Source organism: Contarinia nasturtii, unplaced genomic scaffold (assembly GCF_009176525.2).
Source record: "Contarinia nasturtii isolate CC-2019 unplaced genomic scaffold, AAFC_CNas_1.1 Cnas_scaffold_4311, whole genome shotgun sequence".
NCBI classification, from domain to species: domain Eukaryota; kingdom Metazoa; phylum Arthropoda; class Insecta; order Diptera; family Cecidomyiidae; genus Contarinia; species Contarinia nasturtii.
The window spans coordinates 800968-818380 of NW_022201606.1; the positions used below are offsets into that span (position 1 = coordinate 800968).

At 34.2% G+C, this 17413-nt stretch overlaps 4 protein-coding genes across 6 annotated transcripts; 3 read left to right on the top strand and 1 right to left on the bottom strand.

The window, feature by feature from the left end:
• Positions 1 to 135: 135 nt before the first annotated feature.
• Positions 136 to 2034, top strand: LOC116350693 (CDP-diacylglycerol--inositol 3-phosphatidyltransferase). Its single transcript, XM_031782591.1, has 4 exons — positions 136 to 357; positions 483 to 617; positions 742 to 895; positions 975 to 2034. The coding sequence occupies exons 1-4, from the start codon at positions 303 to 305 to the stop codon at positions 1306 to 1308; spliced, it is 678 nt and encodes a 225-aa protein (XP_031638451.1). The 5' UTR covers positions 136 to 302; the 3' UTR covers positions 1309 to 2034.
• Positions 2035 to 2422: 388 nt separating this feature from the next.
• Positions 2423 to 3928, bottom strand: LOC116350842. The gene is made up of 5 exons (XM_031782811.1): positions 3701 to 3928; positions 3382 to 3622; positions 2915 to 3301; positions 2742 to 2852; positions 2423 to 2657 (listed from the first exon to the last, which is right to left on the bottom strand). The coding sequence occupies exons 1-5, from the start codon at positions 3821 to 3823 to the stop codon at positions 2623 to 2625; spliced, it is 897 nt and encodes a 298-aa protein (XP_031638671.1). The 5' UTR covers positions 3824 to 3928; the 3' UTR covers positions 2423 to 2622.
• A 345-nt stretch (positions 3929 to 4273) lies between these two features.
• LOC116350835 (histone-lysine N-methyltransferase met-2-like) lies at positions 4274 to 7507 on the top strand. The gene is made up of 7 exons (XM_031782804.1): positions 4274 to 4471; positions 4672 to 4926; positions 4991 to 5200; positions 5277 to 5478; positions 5550 to 6033; positions 6099 to 6857; positions 6950 to 7507. Exons 1-7 carry the CDS (start codon positions 4408 to 4410, stop codon positions 7154 to 7156), a joined length of 2181 nt encoding a protein of 726 aa, XP_031638664.1. The 5' UTR covers positions 4274 to 4407; the 3' UTR covers positions 7157 to 7507.
• A 407-nt stretch (positions 7508 to 7914) lies between these two features.
• LOC116350837 (G2/mitotic-specific cyclin-B3) lies at positions 7915 to 17370 on the top strand. Of its 3 annotated transcripts, none has more exons than XM_031782805.1 (6): positions 7915 to 8236; positions 14147 to 15081; positions 15149 to 15668; positions 15752 to 15907; positions 16019 to 16193; positions 16281 to 17370. In XM_031782805.1, exons 2-6 carry the CDS (start codon positions 14408 to 14410, stop codon positions 16466 to 16468), a joined length of 1713 nt encoding a protein of 570 aa, XP_031638665.1. In that variant the 5' UTR covers positions 7915 to 8236; positions 14147 to 14407; the 3' UTR covers positions 16469 to 17370. The 3 variants fall into 3 exon arrangements, with proteins under 3 accessions (XP_031638665.1, XP_031638666.1, XP_031638667.1); XM_031782806.1 differs by lacking the exon at positions 7915 to 8236 and adding an exon at positions 8752 to 9009; XM_031782807.1 differs by lacking the exon at positions 7915 to 8236 and adding an exon at positions 13873 to 14006.
• The last annotated feature ends 43 nt before the right edge of the window (positions 17371 to 17413 follow it).

Here is a 17413-nt window from a genome sequence, read left to right on the forward strand (position 1 = left end):
ACCGAAAGGTTGGTACTGCCCGATTAGACATCACATAAAGTAGTCCAACATCGATTGGATACATACAGTCTGACATATTATTGACAAACTAATACTATCAAACGCATGTAGCCGATGACAGTCTATTTTCGGAGTAAATAACATCGAATGATTTTCAGTTGCATTGTATTTGTGTATCCGTTTTGAGAACGTTGTGTATATACAGATTTTGTGAATCACGATTGCGATTCCAGAACAAAAAATTGACAAATTCTTGTGAAATTATTTTTAAACCACACAAACAAAAACAACCGCTAGAAACAATGACCGACGTGGCTGAAAAAGAGAATATTTTCTTATTTATTCCAAATTTGATTGGTATGTATTTAACGCGCAGATTTTTCCAGTCATTTTTCGCAACTGCGTCATTGACTTCAGTTTCAGTGACTTTCAATTGAATTGCTTACGCTTTTATAACTGATGTGTTTGATCGACCTTTTCAGGCTATGCACGAATCTTTTTGGCGATCGTTGCATTCTATTTTATGCAAACGAATTACATTATTGCTGGATGGTGCTATATAATCAGCGCACTTTTGGATGCTATCGATGGTCATGCAGCTCGTGCATTTAATCAAAGTAAGTGTTGTTGTTTCGATGACCTTACATTCATTTCATTTTAATCAAATTAGGCAATGTTGAATTTGTGTTGTTATTGACTGACGTAATAAACGTTCGTGCATTGATTTATATTTAATTGCAGGTACCAAATTGGGTGCGATGCTTGATCAATTGACAGACCGTTGTGGAACGGCAGGTTTGTTGGTTGCCTTGAGCTACTTTTATCCGGGCTACATGTTCTGGTTCCAAATCTCATTGGTTATTGATATCGCATGTCACTGGATTTACTTGCAATCGTTAGTATTGATTTTATGTGTTGCTGCCCAAGCACAATTTTATTAATTGGATTTTCACGTGTTTTTCTTTCTATTTCAGCACCACCATGGCGGGCAAAACATCTCACAAATTGTTTGATCCAAATGAAAATTTCATCATGCGTCTTTACTATCAAAAAGATGTGCTCACATTCATGTGTTTCTTCAATGAAGTGTTTTATAGCGGTTTGTATTTGCTACATTTCACCACTGGACCAACAATTCTTGGCATTTCACTTTTCAAAGTCTTAACAATAATTGCATTCCCTGTTGCCATTGCCAAGGCTGGAATCTCATTGTTGCATGCCTATGTTGCCGCTCAAAACATTTCCATTATCGATGTAAACGAGCGTGAAGATACTCGCAAACGAAATGCTGCCAAAAAACCAGAATAAATCACATACCACTGTGTAAATACAGTGCAAATGCCAATCCAATCAATTAAATTAAGGCATTAATCAATATGCTCATATTACTAATATCATCATATCGATCAGATAAATGATTTGTGATGCACTCCTGTCATTGATGTTGTACGCTCCTTTGAACCGACCCCATTTCATTTTGTTACATTGTCACATCCATTTAGAGTAATTGTTCTTAAGGACACTTGTAATTTATTTACTTAGAAAGATCTAGTCATTCCAATGATTGAAAATATACATTGTTTTGGAAGGCAGGGAAAGTCAGTAGCTAAAATGACCAAATTTACCATTCCAGACATGAATTGAAAGTGTCATGCATGGAAAAACTTTGAGAATAAATGGAACTTAGATCTGAGGAAATCGGCATTTGTGTCTAGATTATGTCCACAATCTGAATTGTATATCTTATAATTAAGTTTGAGTTTAATGTTCAGAGATAAAGATATTCATTCGAAATTAAAACATAGCACTAACACATACACACAATTCTGATCAAATCGATTCCGTCACTGACTATTCTAGTTTTGGACACATTTATATTCAAATACCAAATTCTCAATTATGTACTTCTAACAGAAGAAATTACTTCAAATCGCATATGTATTTATATACGGAAAAATTATGATAAAAATCAATAGCAAACAGATAAATGTGGATTTTCATTATAATTAAATAAATATACGTATGTTGGAGATATTTGTGTTTTTTTTTCTTCAATTTTGATTTTCAGAACGACCAATTGAATCTGATTTAATTTGTTATTTGATTTTGTCTAGTATTTAGTAGCCTTTTTAAAATTTGTGTAATTTATTCAAAATTGACAAATTCCTTTACAAAATAAGTGATCAACAGTAGATTGTAGAACAGAAAATCCCATTCAACTTAACAAACAACAATATTCAACACAATCTTTATCTAATTTGCATTCACAATCAAAAGTCTAGTGAATTAACACTTCAATCAAAATCTCAAAGTTTATTCAAAGAAATAGTCATTCTTTATTAAAAAAAATCGTTTATTTTCATTCTCATTGACCAGTCCTTATAAGAATTGGTAACAAACTTGTTTTGTTATTCGTTTTTCGATAAAGATTCATTCAGTATGCAACAAATTTTGTTGGTTCGATTACAATGTTTTTTGTTTTGTAAAATAAATGTTTATAAAAATGATATTTGAAATATGGAATGGTGCAATTAAAATTCAAAAATAAACACAATTGTGGTGAGTATATGGCTAAATATAGCAATCAAATCAAGCAAATTACAATTAAAGTTTACGGCATTCTTATTCCGCCATTTTTTGCTGTTCCAACCGAGCCACTGAAACGAAAAAAAAGTCAACATTTTGATGAATGCCATTTTTAACTCGAAAAAGAACTATCTTTTAGTTTTATATGCATGTACCTTCTTCTAATTCCTTCTGTTTGGCCATGACAAGTTTTCGAGCTTCCACAAACTTTTTGTATATATTATCGACCGGCTTTGATTGTTCTTGATTATCAGATGACTTTGACACTGAAATAAAAAAAGAAAACAATTTGACGACTACACCTTATATTTGATATTAACAAAATTACCATCGCAATGGTTTGTTTCCTTCGATATCGATGGTTCCTTTGATATTGATGGTGCTGGCTGCTTCGGAATCTTAAACGATGTTTGTTCTTTCGGCGTAGATGATGTCGGCTTATCTTTCACACTTTGTGTCATCGGCGATACTTGATCTTTTGCTTTGACTGCAGATTTTGACGATTTGTTTGACATAGCCAATATCGAACTGTGAACACTTCGAGCAATTTTTCGTGCCGGAGGAGACACTGACGTTGTGTTTGAGTCTTGTCTTATTTCGGATGGCAAATCTATTGTGCTTCGTCGTTTTTGTACCTTGCTGGATAGACCAACCGGTGGCTTTGTCATAAATTGACCAAAATCATCTTCTGCATCGCTACCGGGGAGCACTAAAACTAAAATGAAAAAAAAAAATGTATGAAAATCATGTCAGATTTCATTGTCAAATAAGAAAATTCAGTAAAAAAAAATTTACTCGGCATCGATGGGAAACAAATGGGTTTCGGTTGTTCAGTTGGACGTTTTATTGGTAGATTGTTCGATGTCGATCCTTTTTGAAGGTTATGCTCATTACGAATAATGTACTGCTTAATCATGTCAAACTGTTCACTCGTTTCATCTCGCCATTTCACAATCGAGTCAATCAAAACACATGCTTGTGAATTGACTTCGGCCTTCGATTTGACAATGAAATCGTGTAAATCGTCGTTCGATTTCTAAAGAAAATTCACCAATCATTTAACGTGTGAATGATTTAACAAAAATTGAGTAAATTTAAAATGAAAATAGCTTACCTTCGGCTTTCGGATTACAACTTGTCTTGACGATGTTTTGGAGTCAATCGATGATTTGGATTTCTTATTTACCGATATATTCAGACCCCATTTATTTTTTTCGGATGAAAATAGCTTCGACATGATGTACGTACCAAATTCAAGTTGTGCGTGAAATGATGCAATGAACAGACTTGCGACGCTCAACAATCGGTTTGATTTCAAACAAACCAACTACATGTACAAACACACTTGCCAATTTTGTGCGCCTCAGCATTTAGAGAGAGAGCAGACAAATACAATGAACTGTGTGACATTTAAAAGTGTGTGTAAATTTTGTGTACGTGGTAAATTTGAAAATCAAATTCAAAATATCTTACCAATGTGATTTTTGAATTTATTCATATCTTTGCATGTTTCAAAATCAAATGATATTTGTTAGTGGTACTGAGATCTTTTCTTCTCACTTCAGAGCAAACATTTTATTTCATTTTGTCAACACAAACATTCTATTGTAAACAACTTTTATATACAAATTGAATGGTGTTTAACGGTCAGTGACAGTTCGTAAGTATTAGTATCGCTGTTGCCTGAAGTCGTTCAACTTGTCGGATAGTCAACGCAATTAGAAGAGTTTGAGGAACACGTGCAAAAATAATTCTGAACTTTCTTGACGATTTTTTTTTTCATTTGACTATCAAAATATACTGAATTCAGAGATTGCAAAAATGGCAAATCCAATTCCGGTTCTCGATAGCGATGAAGAGGTTCAATACATCAAAAAAGCCAATTGTAAGTAGACACACTGAAGTTTATCAAAAAATGGATTCTCTTCCAATCCCAACTCTTCCAAATGCAATATTTTGGTCGTTTTTTTTCTCAAGAAACATGATTTTCCCTTGAATTTGTCCTAATTTTAATTATCAATAATTTACAAAATATGGTACAATTCCGTTCTATTCATGCATTTTTTTTTGTGTTTTGTGTGACAGCCATACAATTCGGCGTCAACAACAATGATGACAATAAAGACTTTTATGCCCGACGAGCTAGACGTGATAACGTAATCGGTCCATGGCAGCCATGTGAAATGCTGAAGATGGTTGAAAATGTCGATAAATCAAACGAAAAATTGTTTATCGTTCGGTATTATCGTGATCTACATAAAAAGGATGTACCGGAATACGAATTGGCCAGTCGAAAAATACCAAAGCCTGTTGAATTGCCGATTGGTACTCGCATTATTGGTAAGCACAATATTTTTCTTGCCTCTTTTAATGAACAACAATTTTAATTGATGCAATTTCTTAGCACGTCGACGTTCCGATATATTGCCGTACTTGATCGATGAATCCGGTCAAAAAATTCTTACGTTGTATAGCACCGATACCCAGTACTACCCGGCTATCGTTGCTAGCTTCTATGATCAACGTTTCATGGTGTTTTTCGATGATGGCGTTGTACAATTAACGAAACTGAAATACATACGTCGTGTTCTTGGAAACACCCGATTTGATCATGGTATGGAACTTGTGGAAATTTTCGATATTTGAATGTTTCTAATTATTTTTTCGTGTTATTCTAAACTTTTGCTCAGCTCACTGGAATGCAAAGTCATACTTTGAATGGTTTTTAAAGCAACCACATCGATTGGAGGTCAAAGATCCGGAAATTGGAATGGACCTGAAGGTCGAGTTAAATGGTTCGAATGAAAATGCCAAAGTGTTGAAAGTAGAACATTCATTGGCTCACATTTATTTTGAAAAACAGAATCGATACGAATGGATCTATTTGGGCAGGTAAATGAGACAAAATTTGTGTATTTTCATATCCATTTTCAGTTTTTATTTATAAAAAATTATAACTTTAGCCCACGCATCACTCGCGTATACCGCGAATTAATTAAACAAAAGAAATTGGATGATCTGATTGACTTCAAGACGTTTAAAACATGTCTCAGTGCCGCTGATGATATCGTTCTGATCGATCCAGTTGATGAGCCAGAAGAGACGAATGTTGAGATTGATGAAATTGGGCCGGCCACAGCAAGTCGTGCCACGAAAGCACCAAAAACACATAAATGCTCGCACGAATGTGTTCAATTTGAAGATAAGATCAAACTTGGCGACTATAGCATACTTCAGCGGCCATTCGCTACAGGTTGGCACCGAAATGTGAATAAAAAGGTTATTTACCGAGCCCCGTGCGGTCTATCACTCCAAAACATTAAATCCGTGCACAAGTATTTGACGAACACCGACTCAAAGTTGAACGTTAACTCCTTTGAATTTAACAAAAACTGTGAAATAGCACCCATTGATACGGACACGGCCAAAGACACAGTCAAACCGAAGGTAACTTTAAAAAATGTGTCATGTTTTATTCTTCAATTCAATTTCGATATTCATGTCATTTTCAGGATATTTCACATGGAATGGAAAATTTACCGGTCACCATATGTGGAGAAATGACGTCGGTATCTTTCAACTACACGAAAGATTATAAATTTGACTATATCGACGAAGAGCCAACGAATAACCTTGGTCGTACTGGTTGCGACTGTACCGATTGTAGTGATAAATCGCGATGTTCATGCTTTCAACTGACCATTGAGCGTTTGATGGGCAAATATCCAAGTAAACATGAACTGGATAAAAGTGGCGAGATTGGATACGATTACATGAAGCTCAAGAAGATCGTTAAAACTGGCATTGTCGAGTGTGGAGAAAATTGCAACTGTTGTGCGGAAAAATGCTTGAATCGGGTTGTACAAAATGGATTGCAACACAAACTGGAGCTGTTTTTAACCGATAGCAAAGGTTGGGGTGTTAGAGCGACGACTGATATCCCAGAAGGCGTTTTTGTGTGCATCTATTCGGGCGATATTCTTCATGACAATAAAGTGACTGATAAACGAACAACATTGTATCAATTTCGATTGCCATCATTTCCGATCGATCAGGAATTCGATGCAGATAGCGACAGTGATTCGGATGGCGAGCCCGATTCGAAAAGATTACGTGACGGATCGGACGATGTGATACAACCATTCATTAGTTATTTTCCCACTTTCATGCGGATCGGAAATGCACAACACTTTCCTGATTCCGAAGACTACAAATCACATGGTTACATCATCGATGCATTGCATAATGGCAATTTTTCGCGATTCATTAATGTAAGTAGGTTTTTTTTTTGTTTGAAAAATACATTATGGATTTAAATTGCAAATTTTAACGATTCATTGGATCGTGATTTATCCAATTTCAGCATTCTTGTGATGCAAATTTATTTGCTCAAGCCGCTTACATAAAAGATGATAAACGTTTTCCGAGCATTGCATTTTTCAGCAGTCAATTGATCAAAGCCGGCGAAGAGCTCACCATTGACTATAATTATGAAACGGTGAAAAAGGGCGCAGAAGGACAGACAAGATGCCAATGTGGTACAGCCAAGTGCAGAAAGTGGCTTTTTTAAACACTTTCTATGATGGCTACACATAATAAAACAAGGTTTCTTCGAATAAGATACATAATAATTGTTTTATATTTGATATTTAAACAGAAAGAAAAAAAATTCTTGAACAAAAATTAGTTATAAGTGCATTGGGCTAGTTAATATTGATGTAAATTATCAGAGCCTGAATGCATGAATTAAGGCGACGTACGTTGTACGTTTTTTGCCTTTCTCCTCTTTTAATCGACCAAACTGAAATTAACAAATGATTTTCTTTATATCGTGGCCAATGAATGAATTGCGCCATGTGAATACGGTATAATTTTGAGATGTAAGTGGATGAATACTCTTAAAATGTACTATTAAATGTTTTCCCTTGAAATAAATGATATTGAAATAAAGAATAAAAGGGAAATATTTTCTTTTTTAAAAAAACTCATTGGACAACAGTGAGCAGCAAAACGTTGCAGCGAAATGGTGAAATATAGAAAATATAGAAAGTCCGTTGAAAGAACGTTAAAATTCAAAAAAAAACCAAATAATTCGATGCCTTAGTTGATCGTTTCTTCTACGTCGTTTCAGTGTTGTTGTTATCAAACGTTGAGTTCTGTATTGTTTAGGACGTTTTGCTTGTTTCTCATTGGCTGTGACTGTCATTGAAACATGTGTTTGAACGTATCTATGAACGCATATATGTTCGCATCACGCACCACCAGTATCGGCGATATGCGATTTGTCCCAAACGGCAAGCACAACAACCGATTGACATATCAACTATTACTGTGTCTCATCAAAACCATATTTGTTTCGATCTCTTGAATTTTGAAAATATTTTTATCGTTTCGGTTGCACAAAAAAAACAACATAATTTTTTATTACGTTTGACCATTTCATAGACTTCAATAAGAATAACGACGATCTCTGAAATAAATTTACAGAGTAAACTAACAGTGTGAACAGATATAACCGTGATAGCTTTTGTATAATCTGTTGTTTGTAAATTAAGTAGAAATCTCTATGTTTTATTGTGAATTTTGACGCATTCCAAACGAGAAAAAAGAACAAAAAAAAAATGAGGGCATTCACAGAAGCACGAGTCTCGTAAGTAAATTGCAAAGCATAATTATTTTAATGATTTGTTTTGGTAAATGTTGTCAACATATTTTGAGGACGATCTCTGTAAAAGCATTAGTATTTTATCATTTTAAATTTGAAAATTCATTTCATTGCATTTTATGGGATAAATTATTCAGTTATTAATTCAGTTCATTAGGAGTTAGGCGAAACAAAATCGGTTGAGAAAAAAGCGCACGCGTAGTTAGAGAGACAGTGTCTATATTGGCTTGAAGTTGTTGAGTATGTGTGTGATTTGGGACAAGCGCTGCATGTCGTCGGTGTCAATTGGTTAGAATGTTCGTTTCACAAGTATTCTTCTGCTGCACGTACGCATGTATCCGATAGCAGCAAAGCCGTTTCTATCGTTGTGTTTGTGTGTACTATGTATGAACGATTGTTGAGCGATGCGAATGCAGTGAGTGTGTTAGTGTGTACATTTTGAACCAAAATAGCCGTTATTTTTGTTTATTACAATAGAGAGCAATTCATATTACATCGTCTTTTTCCTCCAGTGTGTTGCATGTGCAAAGTGTGAAGGGAATTTGGTTTGATTCCAATTGAAACAAACAACAAATCGTTTAGAAATTTAAAGTCATTTCATAGATGTAGATAATTTTTTTTAGTTTTAAATTGATAAAGTGTTTATATCTTCTTCGAATTAAGAAAATATTAATTTTATCACTATTCCGCCAAATTCCAAAGATAAAAAGTTTACTTGTTGGTAGAGAATTATTTAGTGGGCAAAAATGGCGTGAAATGTAAGTAGAAAAAAAAATTGAAATATTTGCATCAAAATACTTGTGTATCAATTTTATGGTTCCAAAACGGGTTTTTCTATACGTTTTTAACACTTAAAATAATAAGAAATAAAGTCATCCATCATAAGCATTAGCTTTTCCTGCGGCCAACAATTTCAAATTGTATAATTTCTATTGCATCATTTTTTCGTGTATTTTATCAGCACCAATCATATTTTATTCAATTCTATTCTATTCTATTCCATTTCCATGTGCAAGTGAAATAACATCGTATTATTCGATTTGCTTTAGTTGCGAGGATATCATTTATCTAATTTAACGTCATTCTTTCTCAGTATACTTAGGTTGTACGATGTGACAGAACGAAACCAAGTGCCGCCAAAATGATCTGAATCGACATAATTGTATCAGTCGATGCGAAAACTGAACTTTTCTCAAAAAGAAGGTGTCCGCTTCATTGTGTTATACAAGTCACACATACAACCAACTAGTCAAGATCTTTTTCGTTCTCTTGCATGTTTTTTTTTCTTCTTCTCTTCAGCGTTGCTGTCCATCCATTCGTTAATACATTGTTGTTGCCTTTTTTGTCCATTATTATTATGTGATGCAGACTCGGCTATGATATGAACACAATATGTGTTTGTTACAAATTCCATGCAAACAACAATCTCGTTTCCAAAAAATATCATATCAGTATCACTTTTAAATCATGATCAAAGTATGATTTCATTAAATATTCAAATTGGTTTATATTTTCCTCGTTTTTATTCACGTTCTCCCTTTCTTCGGTGTACACCGAACAAATGTGTAGCAAACCAAAATGTGCTCTATATTCTAGTTTTTTTTTGGAAATATATATATATTCCGGGGCTGCCAAACAAATCCGTGCAATTATGTTGCAAATATGTGTTGGTTTCATTCGCTACACTAGCCAAAAAAAGAAGCACAATAAGAGGAAAACAACATGCAAACCCCCGGCCAAAAAGTGATTCATGTTTATTTAATTGTTTGGCTTCTTTCGAATAATTAAAAAATACACCGAGATAAATAGGTTTTGAATGGTTTGTCCCGAAAACCATGTCGGACGGTAGTTGTTTTGTCGGCATTTACTTGACTTGTTGGTCGAAACTTGAGTTGGTATACATATATATATGTATTTTGGCCATATACATGCATTGTTTTGTGTTCAGTCTACTACCTCTTCAAGTGAATTACCACAAAAAAATAATATAACAACAACTAAAATACGATGAGATTGAATGTGCTGTTGTAAAAATGAAAAGGACACATTAAAACCAGAAATGATTTTTTTAAAGTGGCATTTCTACCAAAAAATATATGGAAAAAAATGCAAAACAGCTCATACACAATTGGCTTGAATGAGCAAACAACGGTGCAATAAGTTCTTGTTTTATGTCCTTTCTACACAATCTTCTTCAATTTCTTGTGTTTGCTTGACATTCTTTGTGTAAGATACCGATCCAAAATTCATTTGAACCCAACCAATATTAAAACATATATATATTTCTCTCGAAACCAACACAGATATATACTACACGTCTTCGACGATCCGTATGGCATTTAGTGCATATGTTATGTTGTTTATTTGATGAGGCAATTGTGTCAACCGTGTGTAAATGTGCCATTTATATAATGTGTGCGTTGCTCGTCTTTCCCATTTGCTTCTTTTGTTACTGTCTGCTGACGGAAAAAAGGCGCACATAAGTAACCCAAACATAATCCAATCCAAGTTTACCCAACCAATATATATACATATATATACACTTTTCTTTGACGTGAGATGACATGACAATTGTGTTTCGCATCAAAATTCACTAAAAGAAATGCTGTACAGACAAAAGAATGTGTGAGTGCGAGTACGATCGTTGTTTGGTTGGCCGTTGATTTTTATGCGTTTCCAATAATGCACAACTCCTCTCAACCAGTCAAACTGAACTATTGGCACACATGTTCCTGATCCCCCTGTTTCGGTTTGTTGCATTTCATTTTTATTTAGTTTTCGCAATATCATCAATGTGAAAACTTTCCCTTTTTCGAATTGTCTCAAGGAAAATCGTTTCAATGGTAAAATTGTTACATAAATCTTAAAAACGGCGCGGTAAAAACGATTGTTATTTATATACTGTCGAATCTTTTCTCACCCTTCGATCGGCACGAAACGAATCTTATGTCCTGCGAAATCGTTCAATCAATTGTGCAAAAACCTATTGCCGTTCAATGGTTTTCTATTTATCCGACATTTTCTTCATTTCGGTTTGTTTTTAACGCAATTAATTTTCGGTATTTTGGGAAATGCGCCAAAAATCGACAATCAATTTATTTTCGGTCATTTCATTTTTCTGTTACATTAAGCAGATTTGGCATATTGTGTGCCATCTTAACATGTCGATATTTTGAATTGAATCGACTTGAAGATGAGCTTCTCTAATTTTTCAAAGGTACCGAATAAAAATGAGGCAAAAAAAAAAACAATTAGACGGAAGAGGTGCAATATTTACGAACTCTCCTTCGTTTAAATGTTGAATTTCTATTTTGAAGCTCTTGGAGAAGAAAATATATCACTGCTACCCTGAGCACAAACAGATACACACACTTTTTTATTTGATTCAGTGCATTAGATTTTTATTTTTACCTGCTCACTTATACGATCACAAATTATACTCGTTTTTTTTTGTTGAAACTGTAAAGGTAACCAAAAGGTTATTAATACGAAGAAAGACTAACGAAAAAAATCCCATCAATAGACACTTTTCGGTCTCTCTCTACAATGTTGATTTTATTTTCTCACATTGGCAGTCGATCATCAGTCAACGCTTAAAGTATCCTTACCATTCCCAAGTAATGAATTGGAGGGTTCAGTGAAGCAAGAAAAAAAATTAGGCGACGATTTTTAATTTGGTATTACAACATTTATTCCATCGACGCTCACATGCAGCACAGAAATTGGTTCACAAGATGCAGAAAATGCATTTGCATAAATTGAATTTGGTTCCATGTGTCGGCTGTGTCATTTGCATCCTCACTTATGCAAATTGAGCGTACATTTACGTTCATTAAAGACATTCATTCTTGGCTCAACCCGATTTTCAAAGAGATTTGATGAAATATGAAAAACCGACCATTTATCTGTGAAATAAGTGATAAAACACTTTTCTGAATGACATTTTTGACGATGAATCGGAATCGTTGATGCTAGCGTTGATGGCGACATATCAACACATAATTTAATTCATATCATTTTCGATCATAACATAAGAAATATTATAGTATCCAATTTCATGTCACATTTTGTTCTGCATTAAATGTAGAAGGAAACCAAAAACAATGGATTATGAAGAAGTCGTTGTACCTAATTCGTACAAATAAAACATTTATATATATATTAAAACAGAGAACATGGCAAAAAGTTAACTCAACCCAAACATCTGCTATGGCTGCAGTGTGTCGTGCTCTCTTCTTCACACTCATTGTTTGCTTCAATTTTTTTCTTGTTATTCATTCATTCGTTAGCATATTAATGTAAGCAGTGTAAACGTGCGCCCCAAAAATGGTTGAGCACCGCTCACTCACACTTATACACATTCGTCGCATGAGGTTTTTTCTTTCTGTCTTTGTTCGACAGGACGCAGAAAAATCAACATGTGTTGGTAACGGTTACATAGCGGCAAGCCATACCGATCAATTGCCTGCTTTTTGCCTCAACAATTCAACCTTCACATAGTTTAGTTCTTCTAAGACTGTAACTCTATTGTTAGCATGTGTGTCTTAATATCTCCTTCAATTCGATGGAAATGCATTTCATAAAAACGACGTTTAATTATCATGCCAATGTTGCATTACCCTGTTCAACATCCAATTTTTTTGGAATTCATGAATTGAAATTCCAGTCGATCCATGAAGGAATCCAATTCATTTTGCGATGATTTTGAGCCGAATTTCACAGATCACTTCTCTCGCAAAACCAATTTTCTTAGAAAGATTTTTTTTAGTTATTCACAACAGACTGGTCGAAATATCAGAATTGGTCTTAAACTAAATCAAACGACTAAAATTAAATCCTAAAGCCGCTCAACAATGCTACTTCTGCGTAAGATGTTTTGAGCTCAAAAAATGAAAGGAAGTGATTTTTGATGGGTTTTTTAATACAGAAATAACAAAAAAAAAACGAAAATCTTTCATATTGACAATTCGACTTGCCATAGGATATCTTCTTCCGCAAACCTCCCAAGGATTGTTTCGAAACTGCCCAATCTCTATTGATCATATTTTACTTTTGATTGTGTACGACGTGCAATACGTGCACAAAGCATAGTATATTATGTTGAGAAGACGTTGTGATGCGGATTTTGCTTGGTGCAGCCTATCTATATGTGTGAATGTGAGAATGTGTGGTTGGCGAAGTCGATGCGCTCGTTTTCTTCGTATGTATTTTCTCAAGAAATATCTGATGGTGAATAGCAGTTACCTTCACATCAACCGCATGCGTGTGTGTATGTGTGGCATTACCCATTTTAAGTTGCTCACCAAAAAATACCATCGGATCAAACCACTTTAGTTTAGTTAAGACGACGGTTGGATTCAAATAGTCAAAAATCCTGCCGAATTTGAAACGCTTATTTTTTTCGACTCGTTTTTAGTTTATAATAAATATTAACTTTTAAATCAATTAATTAAGACTAAATCGAAACAAAATTTAGTTCAAAGCAATAATAACAAACATTTTCTCGCTGTTTTCTTTTTCTTTATTTCTTTTTGTTACAAAAATTGTTTTATTTTCGCTTATGTGTTGATTATTTTCCGGGTTAGAAAAAAATTGTTAGATTTCTCCGATTATTTGTGTTTTATTGAGAGCCAAAAGAAAAATTCAATGTTAGGCAATAAAATCTATTTGAAAAATCAAAGCAATCTTCATATTGGTCGATGACAAGTTTTTAGAATATTTTGAGTGGCAAATACTATTTGGAACGCTATCTTTGGTAATTTTTCGGCCTTTTTTTTCATTTCAACCATTTAAATAAAATAAGTAGCCCTTCAAGTGATGAATTTGTTTTCTTGTCACTCATCATTCGATTTTAAACGAAACTAACGATTTTGCTTTTCTCTTTTTCTATTTCAGATGCAATCAATTAAACAAATAATACGCTTATTCACAAACTACGGATATTTTGTTTGCAATATATATTAATTTAAATAAAAAAACGAGCTCCGAACTGAAGAAATTTTGTTGTTGTTGAAAAAACACTTTTTGAAGTGAGCAAATTAAAAACTAAATATTGTGTTTAGTCTCTCGTATTTTGCGTATGCAATTTGTGAATTTGTTATTAAAAATTGAACTGAACGAAAAAAAAATTATAGTTATTAAAACTAAGAAAATATTATGGCACCAACAAAGTCACAGTCGACACTCATAACGAGTAAAGGAGTTACCAAATCGATAGTATCGTTGTCACGTCGTGCAATTTCATCACGTACGCAACAGCAAAAAGTGCTTGTTGATGGTTCACAAAATGGTTTGCCGGTTGGTAAACGAAAGGCGGATGTAAGTCCTGGCCGAAATGAGAAAGGTATAAAGCGTTCCGCTTTGGGAAATGTCACCAATGCAGTACTAAATGCTTTTGAAGACAGTAAAAAACTTACTCGATCGAAAACTGATGCCAAAAAAACCACAACAACAACGACGACGACATTGCCAAGTCTGCCACATAGCAAAACAAATGAAAATCAAGAATTCACTGCACCAAATGCCGTTCCTCGAGCACATAAAGTTGCAACACGAGCATCAACCCGAGCCAATGAATCGACAAAGGTCAGTGATGCAGTTGCCGGACTGAAAAAAGTGAACATATCGGCTGCATGTATTAAAGGGAAAAAGACTAAGACTGAAACCATTGTCAATAATAATAATACAAAAGCCGATAGTCAGTCGCCATCTAGTGGACGGGACAACGATAGCAACAAAATCGATGCAAAGGCAAATATACGTCGTTTATCAAATGAATTCGAAGCCTTGGACAATGAAGAAAGTCACTATATGTCAGCGCTCGAAGATCTGTAAGTACTTATATATCAATTTTAAATGTTACAACTAAATTTATGAATTTAATTTTCGAAAATAAAGGACAACTTCCTCGATGCGTTTGTCGGTTGGTGATCTTCGGCGAAAATCAATCACCAGCGATGAGGCAATCGGTTCAACTGAAACACTGAGCACAATTGCTGAAGCTACAGATATAACAGGAGCTTCAACACAATTCGAAGCAACGCTTAAAGACGAAGTATCAAAAGCCACCAGTTGGCCGTTACCGGTGCCCGATGGAGTCATTGATTTTGATCGTGAAAATTGGGACGATCCAATACAAGTATCCGAATATGCAATGGATATTTTTGAATATTTAAAGAAACGCGAAGAAACATTCAAAATTGATGCGTATCTTGGGCGGCAGCCACATCTTACAAACTGGATGCGCACCCTGCTTGTTGACTGGATGGTTGAGGTTCAAGAGACATTTGAATTGAACCATGAAACATTGTATTTGGCCGTTAAAATTGTTGATATTTACCTTAGCAAGGTGCAAATTGAAAAGGAAAAATTGCAATTGATTGGAGCTGCTGCTCTCTTCATGTCTTGTAAATACGATGTAAGCGCTCGATAGCATTTTGATTCATCAAAACTCTCCGTCAAGTGTTTTATTCACATCATATGTTGGTTTGATTTTTACAGGAACGTACCCCACCATTGATTGAGGACTTTTTGTACATTTGTGATGGTGCTTATAAGCAAAACGAATTAGTTTCCATGGAAATGGATGCATTCCGTACAATTGGTTATGATTTGGGCATTCCATTGTCATACAGATTCCTTCGCAGATATGCTCGGGTAAGATTCAACATCACTTTAAATAATTTAACAAACTTATGCAGTTCTAGAAGTTTGAAATTAATTTCGATTTTTATTCTCTCTCTCTCTCCATTCCAAATTGATTTGTAGTGTGGCATGGTCACGATGCCGGAATTAACACTTGCTCGATTCATTCTTGAATTTTCTCTCATGAGCTATGATTTGATAACGTTAAGTGATTCTAAAATCGCTGCAGCCTGTTTATACATGGCTCTTCGCATGAACAATAAGACTGGTTGGAATAAAACATTAGAATATTTCTCAGGTAATGTGATTTGACAATTCAACAATGATTTGCAAAACTCAATTTAAAATGTATAACAAATATGTTTGTCTCTGTTTTCACTTTTAGGCTACAAATTAAGTGACTTTCAATCGATAATACCTCTCTTAAATGGGCCGTTACACCAAAAGCAACGCGATGCAAACAAAACCATTCGAAATAAGTATACACATAAAGTGTTCTATGAAGTGTCCAAAGTGCCGCTAATGACAAACGAGCAACTGCTTGAATCCATCGAATCGATCGAAACACTATAAGCGCATCCGCCAACCCTTTTTATGAGATACAATATTTTTCCGAATACAAATGACGATTAAGGGCATAGCATTGGTTTCCATTTTAATTAAAACTAACAAATAGACAGAGTACAGTAATTTCCAGTGAAGCACGAGCTTTGTTACCATTCACCATAAAATGGAATGTTAAAAAAATCAAATCCAATTCAAAGATGTTATCATATAAAATGGATTGATGCGCTTAACAAATCTCGGTTTTCTTCTCACACAGACCGTACAATTTTTCATTTAGTTTCAAAATTACAATGCTCATGTTTCGAAATTTTATGATTTGCCGCATGTGAACAAAGAGCTCACTTTTAGATTATTATTATTTTTTTTTTTATTTGTTGTTTGTATGTAAGAGGAGCTCGTCTTTCGCACATTATTCGAGTTCAACAAAATTGAAGGAAGATAAGAATAGTGGACAATAGCATATTTAAGATTTTTTTTTAATCCGAATGAAGAATGTTCGTTTTGTGTCGTATAGGATTTTATAGGATTTTATTTATAGACTGATGAGGATGATTTAGAAAGTAGTAACGAAATTGCATCGAACAAAACAACAAATTTCTGTTAGAAAAATGAACGAAGTACAATTGCACACTACAATCAAACGGTGTACAAATTAATTTTAATTGTTTTTGCACAAAGAAAAAATGAAAATAATAGAAAACCACAATAAAATACTCGAAACAAGTACCAATTTCAAATGATCAAACATTTCAAACATGTATCATAAATAGTTAAACTACCGTATTCAATAACTCCTTTTTAAATGTTATGTACGTTTATTTGGTCTCAAAAGATTGAGCACAAAGCCAGCGACCATCTGCAAAAGTATTAAAATCTTTTAAAAATAAACAACATATTCCCGATTTGAAGCATTTTCTTGTTTGATTGTCGTTTTTTTGTTTTTCGTAAAAA

Coding starts and splice junctions, on each gene's coding strand:
- LOC116350693 (XM_031782591.1), top strand. CDS start 303: ATGACCGACGTGGCTGAAAAAGAGAATATTTTCTTATTTATTCCAAAT. Junction 618..741: donor AGCTCGTGCATTTAATCAAA/GTAAGTGTTGTT, acceptor ATTTAATTGCAG/GTACCAAATTGGGTGCGATG. Junction 896..974: donor CACTGGATTTACTTGCAATC/GTTAGTATTGAT, acceptor TTTCTATTTCAG/CACCACCATGGCGGGCAAAA.
- LOC116350842 (XM_031782811.1), bottom strand. CDS start 3,823: ATGTCGAAGCTATTTTCATCCGAAAAAAATAAATGGGGTCTGAATATA. Junction 2,853..2,914: donor GGAAACAAACCATTGCGATG/GTAATTTTGTTA, acceptor TTTTTATTTCAG/TGTCAAAGTCATCTGATAAT. Junction 2,658..2,741: donor ACAGAAGGAATTAGAAGAAG/GTACATGCATAT, acceptor TTTTCGTTTCAG/TGGCTCGGTTGGAACAGCAA.
- LOC116350835 (XM_031782804.1), top strand. CDS start 4,408: ATGGCAAATCCAATTCCGGTTCTCGATAGCGATGAAGAGGTTCAATAC. Junction 5,479..5,549: donor GAATGGATCTATTTGGGCAG/GTAAATGAGACA, acceptor TTATAACTTTAG/CCCACGCATCACTCGCGTAT. Junction 6,034..6,098: donor AAGACACAGTCAAACCGAAG/GTAACTTTAAAA, acceptor TGTCATTTTCAG/GATATTTCACATGGAATGGA.
- LOC116350837 (XM_031782805.1), top strand. CDS start 14,408: ATGGCACCAACAAAGTCACAGTCGACACTCATAACGAGTAAAGGAGTT. Junction 15,669..15,751: donor TCATGTCTTGTAAATACGAT/GTAAGCGCTCGA, acceptor TGATTTTTACAG/GAACGTACCCCACCATTGAT. Junction 15,908..16,018: donor TCCTTCGCAGATATGCTCGG/GTAAGATTCAAC, acceptor ATTGATTTGTAG/TGTGGCATGGTCACGATGCC.